General features: G+C 35.1%; 2 protein-coding genes across 3 annotated transcripts; both read left to right on the forward strand.

Moving 5' to 3' along the window:
• Nucleotides 1-1,923: 1,923 nt before the first annotated feature.
• Nucleotides 1,924-10,860, forward strand: LOC110877223 (disease resistance protein RPV1). Of its 2 annotated transcripts, XM_035977343.1 has the most exons (7): nt 1,945-2,443; nt 2,527-2,615; nt 2,727-3,828; nt 3,906-4,199; nt 4,297-6,280; nt 8,003-8,283; nt 10,475-10,860. In XM_035977343.1, the coding sequence occupies exons 1-5, from the start codon at nt 2,021-2,023 to the stop codon at nt 4,921-4,923; spliced, it is 2,535 nt and encodes an 844-aa protein (XP_035833236.1). In that variant the 5' UTR covers nt 1,945-2,020; the 3' UTR covers nt 4,924-6,280; nt 8,003-8,283; nt 10,475-10,860. The 2 variants fall into 2 exon arrangements, with proteins under 2 accessions (XP_021981076.1, XP_035833236.1); XM_022125384.2 differs by lacking the exon at nt 10,475-10,860 and having other exon boundaries at nt 1,924-2,443; nt 8,003-8,370.
• On the forward strand, nt 4,923-8,090 carry LOC118481659 (disease resistance protein RUN1-like). Its single transcript, XM_035976833.1, has 2 exons — nt 4,923-5,941; nt 8,003-8,090. Exons 1-2 carry the CDS (start codon nt 4,923-4,925, stop codon nt 8,088-8,090), a joined length of 1,107 nt encoding a protein of 368 aa, XP_035832726.1.
• Nucleotides 10,861-11,105: the final 245 nt, after the last annotated feature.

Raw genomic sequence — 11,105 nt, forward strand, 5'->3', positions numbered from 1 at the left:
TTCAGATTGGGCAAAGTGTGTCGATAGTAGAAAATCTGTCACTGGTTTTGGCATCTTTCTGGGAAATTCTTTAATTTCTTGGAAAAGTAAAAAAACAGAGTGTGGTATCTAGATCTTCTGCTGAAGCAGAATACAGATCTATGTGTGCTACACTTTGTGAGATTATGTGGTTGATCAATGTGTTGCAAGAATTACAAGTGAAAATTGATTTACCTGTTATGTTAAAATGCGATAGCAATGCTGCTTTATCTATCGCGGCAAATCCTGTATTCCATGACAAAACCAAACACTTTGAGATTGATCTTTTCTTTCTTAGAGAAAAGATAGCTTCTGGGTTAATTAAAACTGTTGGTGTTAGCTCTGGTGATAAATTGGCTGATATTTTCACGAAAGGATTACTTCCAGCCGATCATAACAAAATGTGTAAGTCTTTAGGTTTATCTAATCCTTTTGGTATTAAAACGGGGGGGGGGGGTGTTAAAGATATTAACGATTTTCAGTTTTAATACTTTATTTATATCCATTATTATTGTTTCTTATTCTTGTTACTTGTTTCCATTTATGCGAGATTTGGGCTGCCTTTAAAGTTGTCCGTTGCTGCAGTTTGGGCTGGATATTAGCTGGCATTGGGCTGGAGTGATAAAGGGCATTTGCAGCCTGGGCTTTATAAGCCTTCAGCATATGCGTGGAACAGCATACAGTCTCTCAATCATTCTTTACAACCCTACATCAGCTTCTTTATCTTTCTTTTGATCTCTTACGTATTTGAAGAGATCTACAGTTTCTTGGTATTAGGATCATCTCGTTTATAAGAACCTTGTGTTCGGTTCAGTCAATCTTTTGGTCCAACTGATTCTCTTGTAACGATTGACAGATTATTGCCAATAATATTGCATATTTCTTGTTAATTCCTGAGTTTCTGACATTCATACATATAGATGCACATGTGCATTTCTAATATTGGTAATGTAAAAGGTGTTATATTACGAATGATAGTGTAATTGTCTAATACTGGTAATGTATTACGAAATTTGTCAAAGAAATGATACATATGCACATGTGCATCGATAATTGTTACTCGGAATTTTTTTTAGGAATGTAATATAGCGATTTTTTTAAAATATTAAAAAATTGTGTGTCTTTTAGGTATTTTTGGCTATGTTCACATTGTTAGGAATGTAATATAGTGATTTTTTTTAAATATTAAAAAAAAAACTTGTGTGTGTTTTTAATTGTTTTTTGTTGTGTTCAAACGAGCTATAACTCAACAAACAACAAAGATTAAGTGGATAAATCAACAACAAAATGTTAAAATCCATGTAGGACATGTACTCCACAAAGCAACATAATCAAGAATGTTAAAGCAATACAGAGCCTTAGATTAAGCATCAAATATAAAAAGTTGCAGTTAATTCTGTTTCGTTAAATTTATTTTTTGAAGTGTGCTGCGACTGAAATGAACCAAGTATCGGGTTATTCCCAAAACTAAAAATCAAAGCGTCTGTTCTTGGTTTAGTCAGTGATAAGTCTGGTTTTTGGTTTCTTCGGTCGCCCTGATATTTGTTAGCCGGTCCAATAAATCTAATCAACCCTAGGCGTTTAGTTTGTCGCTTTCTATGAAACCGTAAGAGTTTGTTCCGTAGTCTTAGCTAAGTGGAACATATATTATAAACATTTATTTTTTATGTATTTTTTTTTGTAATTTATTATGCTTCACGAGTTAGAAAATTTTAACAATGTACAGATTTATTTTAGGGATTATAAGAAGTTGTAAAATGGAACGTTTTTGTGGAAACTTCCTATTATTTTCGTTGAAATTTCAGATTATGAGAATCTTATCTTTTTTCTTGACTAAATAAGAGGCTGTAGGTTGCCCACGTAATTGCATGTACTTTCTTTGCTTTCCAAACAAAATATCTAACTCCTCCTGATGGTTCTTCATTCGGCTCGCTAAACTTTCCCCCAATTAATCAATATTTCATTTCATTCCGTTCGATCCTTAAATCATACATTCCATTCAATGGCTTCTACTTCATCAGTTCAAAAGAGGTTCAAGTACGATGTGTTTTTGAGTTTCCGGGGTGAAGACACCCGCAAAACCTTCGTTGATCATCTCTATGTTGCTCTTGTGAATAAAGGCATTATTACTTACAAAGATGATGAAACAATCGACAAAGGTGAAAGGATCAAGGAGCAGCTAATCAGATCCATACAAGACTCGAGATTTTACATAATTGTGTTCTCCAAGAACTATGCATCTTCATCCTGGTGCTTAGACGAGCTCGTGGAGATTATCAAGTGCCAGAAGACAGCCGAGCATACTGCTTACCCCATCTTCTATGATGTGGAACCCACCGAAGTCCGAAAACAAAGTGGGCTAGTTGGGGAAGCCTTTGAACAGTTGACAAGGAAGAGGAAGAGGACGTTGGAAGATGCAACTCTGGTAACATCCTTATCACTTCATTTGTATTTGTTCACTAAAATGATTTGTTAATACTAAAGAAAGTTTTGCACTTTGGCAAATAGGAAAAGGAAAATGATGTTGGAAGATGGAAAAATGCTCTAAAAGAAGCAGCCGACCTCGCTGGGATGGAGTTGAAGAACACTTTCAACGGGTATTCTTCACTTTCGTTTCTTTCTAATTTGTTTTTAATAGGGACATCCGTGTCATCTAAGGTTTCATGTGGGATTATAAGTAATTTAGTCGAATTTTTTTTAACACACAGGCATGAAGCAAAATTTATCCAACAAATCGTTCAAGACATATCACTAAAGCTACATCTAATTAACTTGAGCATCGATATGAAGTTAGTAGGCATGGAGACTAGGGTAAGGGACGTAATTTCATCTTTGGAACTTGATTTAGATGATGTTCGGATGATAGGGATCAAGGGGATTGGAGGTGGCGGGAAGACGACATTGGCGAGAGCTGTTTTTGATCATATATCCATCTGGTTTGAAGGTAAGAGCTTTGTTGAAGATGTGAGAGAAGTTTCAAAAGGCTCTTTGTCTGGGTTGAAGGATTTGCAAAAGCAGATCCTTTCATCTGTATTAAATGATCAAACCATTGTTGTAGCTGGTGTGTCTGATGGAAAAAGTATGATGAAAAGGATGATGCCTAATAGAAAGGTTCTTGTAGTTCTAGATGATGTGGATGATATAGACCAGCTTGAAGCATTAGCAGGTGAGACTACATGGTTTAAGCCGGGAAGTAGAATCATCATCACCACAAGAGATGAGCAAGTGTTAGTAGCACAACGAGTGAATGTTATTCATGATGTCACTCTGTTATCGGATGAGGAAGCAATTTGCCTCTTTAGTAGGCATGCATTTGGGAGGGAGATTCCAGATCAAGGGTATGAAGAGCTATTAAGAAAAGTTGTACATTATGCTGCCGGTCTTCCCTTAACAATCAAAGTTTTGGGTTCACATCTTTGTGGTAGAACTGAGCATGAATGGGTAGACACCATAGAAAGACTAAAAACCATTCCTTTGGAGAAAACTTTGAAAAGATTGGAACTAAGCTATAATGGCCTAGAGAATGATGAGAAAGAAATATTCTTAGATGTTGTATGCATACTGAAAGGTGAAGGGAAAAATGACTCAATAAGAATACTTGAAAGTTGTGGGTTTAATGCTCATATTGGTTTAAAAGTTCTTGAGCAGAAATCTTTGATAACTATTTCTGATAATGACGGTTTGCGTTTCCATGACCATATAGAAGAAATGGGCTGGAATATTGTCCGTGGTTTGTACCCTCTTGAGCCTAGCAAGCATAGTCGATTATGGATTAAAGAGGAAATTGAAGATATATTGGTTTATGAAATGGTAAAGTTAAGTTTATATGAATGGAAACTAGAACATTTTTATTTGGTTTGACCAAAATTTCATATACGTTTTTACAGGGTAGTACTGAAGCAACAAGAAGTATTATACTTAAATACACGACTCTCCAACCAACAACTATTATGAGAGGTCTTAGGAAAATGAGGGAACTTAGATTTCATTCCGTGCATAAAGGAGATATAGTATGGGCTGTTGATGAAGTTAGCCAATATTTACCAGATGCTTTACAATGTCTATATTGGCCCAAATACCCTTTTCGGTCTTTACCTCAACCGTTTCAAGCAAATAAGCTCGTTAACCTTGAAATGGTCGGGAGCAATATATCTGAACTTTGGGAAGGAGGAGAAAAAAAGGTAGAACAATGGTTGATCTGTCGTTTTGCCATCATGCATTATAATATTATATTTTATTTTGTCATTACACTGATATTTTTTTCTTTTCTGATGATAGGTTCTAAATAAGATAAGATTCATTGACCTCAGATATTCAAAGTTAGAAACCTTTGACCTTAGTATGACTCCAAATCTCGAAAAGTTAGATCTGGAAGGATGTTGTGACTTTTACAAACTACACATCCCCGTTGAATGTCCAAAGCTCAAATTCCTCGATCTCACTAGTTCTAAGGTGAGTAATCTTAACCTTGGTATGATTCCACACCTTGAGGTATTACATATCGATGGATGTAAAGAATTAGTAGAACTCCACTTGCCCGTTGAGTGTTTGAGTCTCGAATTCCTCTACCTCAGTGGTTCCAAGGTGAGTAAACTTAACCTTGGGATGACTCCACATCTCGAGGAGTTAAATCTTGAAGGATGTAATTATTTTGAAGAACTCCACATGCCTGTTGAATGTCCAAAGCTCAAATTCATAAATCTTAGTGGTTCTAAGGTGAGTAACCTTAACCTTAGGATGACTCCACACCTTGAGGTATTATATATCGATGGGTGTAAAGAATTAGTAGAACTCCACTTGCCCGTTGAGTGTTCGAGCCTCGAATTCCTCTACCTTAGTGGTTCCAAGGTGAGTAAACTTAACCTTGGGATGACTCCACATCTCCAGGAGTTAAATCTTGAATGATGTGTAATGATTTTGTAGAACTCCACATGCCTGTTGAATGTTCAAAGCTCGAATTTCTCAACCTTAAAGGTTCTAAGGTGAGTGACCTTAACCTTTTGGCTCCAAATCTCGAGAAGTTAAATCTTGAACAATGTAATGAATTTGTAGAACTCCACTCGCATGTTGAATGTCTAAACATCAAATCCCTCAATCTTAGTGGTTCTAAGGTGCGTAACCTTAACCTCGGGATTACTCCAAATCTTGAAAGCTTAAATCTCAAAGGATGTTATGACTTTGTAGAACTCCACATGCCCGTTGAATGTCCAGAGCTCCAATTCCTCTGCCTTGGTGGTTCTAAGGTGAGTAACCTCAATCTCGAGATGACTCCACATCTCAAGGAGTTAGATCTTGAAGGATGTTATTACCTTCAAGAAATTCACGCTCCCGTGGGTTGTCTAAAAAATCTTGTCTACTTTAACTTCAACGGTTGCTCAAGGTTTAAAAATTTTTATGTTAACAAATCGAATGACGTACATGGTCCTTATAATGTAGCTAGACTGTACTTAGTTGCGAAGTCCCTAGATATATGCCCACTGCATCCAGACAGTAATTTGCCTAAGTTTCAGTTTAATTGTACATATCGGGAACCTCTACCCTCATCGAGTGGAAATATTGAGAAGATTATATCTTTTGGTCTGTGTGCTTGCACAAACCTTGAGTCGTTTTCAACAAGCATTTGTGGTTTACAACATTTAAGAGAGCTCACTCTTATAGGCAGTATTCCGGAGGTGCCCAATGATCTGTACCAGTTACAAAGTTTAGAGAAGCTATGTTTGTCAATGAAAACGATTAAGCATCTTCCGGATAACATTTGTATGTTGAAACATTTGAAATCACTCGACTTAAGTGATTGTGGATCCTTACAAGATATCCCAGACAGTATCTGTAAGATGGAAAGTTTAAGAGATTTGAATCTCCAATTTTGTATACAAGTTGAAAAATTGCCCAAGGAATTTGGAGATATGAAACGCTTGAATAGGTTAGATATAGAAGGTGCAGGCATAAGACATCTTCCGTACAACATTTTTCAATTGAAAGGTCTGTGGATTATTGGGTCTAGGGGGCAGCTTAAGTCCTGTGGTTTTACTAATATAATCTCAAGATCCAGAGACTGCTATGTACAGCTGTGAATAACACGGACATTCTGTTAGTAAGTTGGGATTCAAGAAGAAGTATTCATGTTAACCGATTACCGAACAAAAAATGGTTACTTGTAGTTAACTGACTGACTGAACCAATCGGTTGAACAACCCGCAACGCATAACCTACACCTTTTGATCGTGGTTCTGTTGGAGGATAAAATCAGCAGTACACACTTGTAAGTCCCATAGCATGTTAATTCTTGGTTGAAGCTGTTACCTCCTTTGTTCATGAGCCGAGCCGAGCCGAGTCAGTGCAAGCTCGGGCTCGGCTTGATTATAAGCCGAGCTGGCTCGGCTTGGATTTGAAACCGAGCTGGCTCGGCTTGGATTTGAAACCGAGCTGAAAATCTAAGCTCCAACTAGGCTTGGTTTTAAACCGAGCTGGCTCAGCCTGGCTTGGTTTGGCTGGATTTTATTAAGAAAAATTAATACATAACTCTTAAATTCAGTCGTCTAAAATATTATTCAATTAATAACACAAATAAGGTTTAAATTTCAATGGAATACAATATTAGTTTATTAGCATGATAGTTAACCTTCAAATATGTCATAAATATCAAATTACACTCCTAAATATATGAAATAATAATCAGTTTTTTTTATAATATATTTATAATGTTTATAATATTAAAATATATTACAAGTAAAATAAGCCGAGCCGAGCGACCAACCGAGCCAATTCGGCTCGTTACGAGCCGAGCCGAGCTAGGCTCACTTTCTAACCGAGCCGAGCCGGCTTGGCTTTTTTTTAAAACTATATCGAGCGAGCTTTTTCCGAGCTAAATCCAAGCGAGCTCCAAGCAGCCGTGAGCTTTTTGAACTGCCGTACATCTGAATATTACTTTATAAGATCAAAACAACAAATAAGTGAGTGTTTCAAGTCAAGCACCTTCTTTATGATAGATTTGTTGTATATACCAATTTAGCAGAGGTGGTAAATGGTGGCGGGTAAACTAACTAGCAAAATAGTTTCTTTCATGAATGTTAATATTCTTCCCCTTTTTAACTATTTATACCCTCCTCTAAAAATTCAGTTTAAAAGTTCTCTTTAAAATTCTTATTTTTGTTTTAAAAACCAGTTTATTTGAAAATCCTCTAAATTCATTTATGTAACTATATTTTTACAATAAATATATATTATAGTAAACCGTCAAAATGATCCCTGAGATTTAATCACTTTTGCCACTTTAGTCCAAAACTCAAATCTTTTGAATCTGGTTTCAATTTTTTTTTTTAACATTTTCATCCAAAAACAAAATCAGGTCATATTTTTCAGTTAACATACAGTTTTTTTTGTTTTTCCTCCATTTTAATGAAAGGTAAAATGGTCAATTTTTTTAATTTATTATAATAAAACGTTAAAAGACTATTTTGCCCTTCCATAAAAAGGAGGAAAAAGATTAAAAAAACTGGATGTTAACTGAAAAATTTGAGCAGATTTTGATTTTGGATGAAAATGACAACAAAAATTAAAACCACGGAGACTCAGATTTAAAATGTTTGTGTTTTGCACTAAAGTGACAAAAAATTGACCAAATATGCGGGACCATTTTGGCAGTTTACTCTATATATTAATACTCAATTTACTTATGTCTTATGATTTCATCATTGACAATTTTAAATAAAATAGATGCAAGTTGACGTAAATTTATTTTTAAATAAATGAAATTAGTTGATCCATCTCTTATATTTGACACGTCAAAAAACAATTAATTATTAATTATTAATTTTATCTCATATTGATATACATGCCATAAATCTTGCTATGATATGATATGATATTCATGGATGAAAGTGTAAGTTTACCTCATTTTCTTCGTAACCAAGTAGCTTACTACCTCATAATGCTTTACTTGATCTTTTTTAAGGTTTTTTTTTTTTTTTTTTTTTTTTGTCAGGGCACTAAGATGCAAGCCTTTGTTACGGCAAAGACATGTTCAGAGTATGAAATTTGTTGAAGGAAAACCAATGTTTGACAATTCGTAATCTATCATTGGGTGAGAATCGTCAGAAGGTGAAGTATGTTGAAAGTGTGTGTTGAAAATCAATCTGAACGGCAACACAATTGTCACTGCCTGCAATGAATCTGTTGGATCCGAATGAGGCTTCTCTTTTGCCCCTTTTGAGTCTATACAACAGGACCCTAATGATGACGGAAAGGCTTTCAAAAGTCCTATTGGTATTTTTTGTTTAAACAGAATTCTAATTCTATATTTCTTTAAATTAACATATCTGTATTCAATTTTTTGATTTAAATCTTTTTTCATATGTCATTGGCTTTGTCGTTAAGAGTTTCCCTTTTGAACCAAAAGAGGAAACTAAGCATGGGAAGGATGAGAAGAAAATCACATTCATGCTTGAGGATTTGCAGTAAATTAATAATCATCGTTTTTATTATAATTTATTTTAATATATAACCCTCTCATTATATTATAATATATATATATATATATATATTAACTTTATTTTATTAACCAAACCAATTTGTTTTCATCAGACATGCCCAAATTTTTGTGACCCTGTGGGATGGTTATGCTGATCAAATATTAGAGTTTCAGAGGATCAATCAAGAATAAAACAATGTGGTCGTTGCTGTTCAGTTTAGAAAATACAGGTTTTGGGGAGGTATATTATAAGTTTATTATCTTTAACTTTGTAGTTAGTTATTTATAGTGTAAAATAAAGTAACTATTCATTTTAGTGTTACGTGATTTGCTTAATTCCACAGGATACCTGTATGTTTCCAATTTATACAATGTTACACGTGTATTCATCAACAGTGACATCCAAGAGATTATAAATTTTAAGAAAGGTCTGTAATCATAACAACATAATTAGTTTTTTTCTTTAATTAGTTTCTTTAATTTGTTTAGGTATTTTTTAAAAAAATTGAAAAAAAAAACGCCGCAAAACGCCGGACCCCCATTACATGGGGCGTTATGTGGCGGTATTTTTTGAAAAAAAATGGTTTGGCGTTTTAAATATAACGCTTTGTACATATTTGACCCACCAATCACTTTTCAACTTACCCCCACATGGTCTGACAATCAATTAATGGAGACCACTATTTAAGTTTTTAATTAAAAAATAATAATTGGAAGGGGTGTTATTGGGCATTATTCTCACTACGCCACTTTTGCAATAACCCCCAATAATGCCCCATGCTGACTAGACTGCCACGTGTCGCAAAACGCCCAATGGTGGGGGCATTATTGGGGTAAACCACTACACATGGTGTTAGAAGTGCATGTGATCCTGTAAACATCAAATGGAAAAGCAATCCCACAAAAGCATGCCTAAGTTGCCACCATTTTGTTGATCATAATGATGTAAATTTCTCTATTTTACAGTCCTGTATTATCATACTATTTTATATTGTTAATTTTTATTCAAAGTCCAAACCATGTCTTCCATTCTAAACTTAATCGCTCATTCACACCTTCTAAGAATTATTGCAGATCCTGGTCAAGTAAGGTGCTTTTTTTTTTTTTTTTTTTTTTTTTGTAATGAATGTAGATTTGGTTGGTGTACTATAAAGTTTAACTGCTAGACGAGTTAAGCTTGATTTTAGTCAGTATTTACCTACTGCTTCTGTATTTCGGCCAAAAACAGAAGTGAGTTGACTAAATTGCGGTTATCAAAAGACATAAAACGCTTGAGTTTCTGTTTATTAGATCTTACGGTCCAGCAAAGAATTTAAGATGGAGCATACAGATAGAAAAATAAAAGAAAATGGTTGCCCGACAAAACATGTAGATCTGGTCATTAGATGTGTCAAAACGGGCAAGTCAGGTCCTGCGATAGGTCAAACTGGGTTCGGGTCAAAATGGACGGGTCAGGTCATGCAATGGCAAACTGGGTTGGGGTCAAAACGGGTGGGTCAGGTCTTGCAATGGCTCAAATTGGGTTCGGGTCAAAACTGGCCGTTTTAAAGAATATCAATTTGGTTTGGGTCCTTACACATTTCAAAATGGTATAAAGTAAAGCATTCTAATGAGGTAGTAAGCTAAGATGCAAGCCTTTGTTACGGCAAAGACATGTTCAGAGTATCAAGCTTTGTTGAAGGAAAACCAACGTTTGACAATTCGTAATCCATCATTGGGTGAGAATCGTCAGAAGGTGAAGTATGTTGAAAGTGTGTTGAAAATCAATCTGAACGGCACACACAATTGTCACTGCCTGCAATGAATCCGTTGGATCTGAATGGGGCTTCTCTTTTGCCCCTTTTGTGTCTATACAACAGGACCCTGATGACGACGGAAAGGCTTTCAAAAGGCCTATTGGTATTTTTTGTATAAACAGAATTCTAATTCTATTTTCTTTAAATTAACATATCTGTATTCAATTTTTTGATTTAAATCTTTTTTCAGATGTCATTGGTTTTGTCGTTAAGAGTTTCCCTTTTGAACCAAAAGAGGAAACTAAACATGAGAAGGATGAGAAGAAAATCACATTTGTTAGCGGAAGCCTTTGATCATTGTGTTCATCATGGAGAGGTTTTGGTGTCTTTACACGAAACAGGGGGTTGTTCATACGAGGGTTTGAAGACATGATGGATTGAAGGATTTGAAAGAAAATGGACAAACAATAAAACTGATTTATGAATGTCTTGGTAACCGGTAATTGTTGCCGGTAAACCATATATATATGTCTTCACTAATACGGTTATACGAACAGTTATGTTTTGGCGGGAATAACCGCTTGTATGAAACGGTATTATCCGACCAACATAGCCATTCGATTATACGTCCTATTACATACATATCTAATACATATAAGTTTAATACATGTAACAAATTATGTTTATATATATACATATATAACTAATACTCTCCCCTAAACATAATTAGGTTTAAGGGAGGTCTTGATTACACTGTGATTAGCTTCAGTGATTGCTTTCTTTGCCCTTGTGAAATCGAACCTTTTTCTTTGTTTGAGTTTCTTGATTCCATGCCAGTCTCCGCCACCATAAAATGCATAATGATCTTCAGCTATTTCCTG

The sequence above is a fragment of the Helianthus annuus genome, chromosome 9 (genome assembly GCF_002127325.2).
Source record: "Helianthus annuus cultivar XRQ/B chromosome 9, HanXRQr2.0-SUNRISE, whole genome shotgun sequence".
Lineage (NCBI taxonomy): Eukaryota > Viridiplantae > Streptophyta > Magnoliopsida > Asterales > Asteraceae > Helianthus > Helianthus annuus.

Coding starts and splice junctions, on each gene's coding strand:
- LOC110877223 (XM_022125384.2), top strand. CDS start 2,021: ATGGCTTCTACTTCATCAGTTCAAAAGAGGTTCAAGTACGATGTGTTT. Junction 2,444..2,526: donor CGTTGGAAGATGCAACTCTG/GTAACATCCTTA, acceptor TTTGGCAAATAG/GAAAAGGAAAATGATGTTGG. Junction 3,829..3,905: donor ATATATTGGTTTATGAAATG/GTAAAGTTAAGT, acceptor ACGTTTTTACAG/GGTAGTACTGAAGCAACAAG.
- LOC118481659 (XM_035976833.1), top strand. CDS start 4,923: ATGTGTAATGATTTTGTAGAACTCCACATGCCTGTTGAATGTTCAAAG. Junction 5,942..8,002: donor GATATGAAACGCTTGAATAG/GTTAGATATAGA, acceptor TTTTTTTGTCAG/GGCACTAAGATGCAAGCCTT.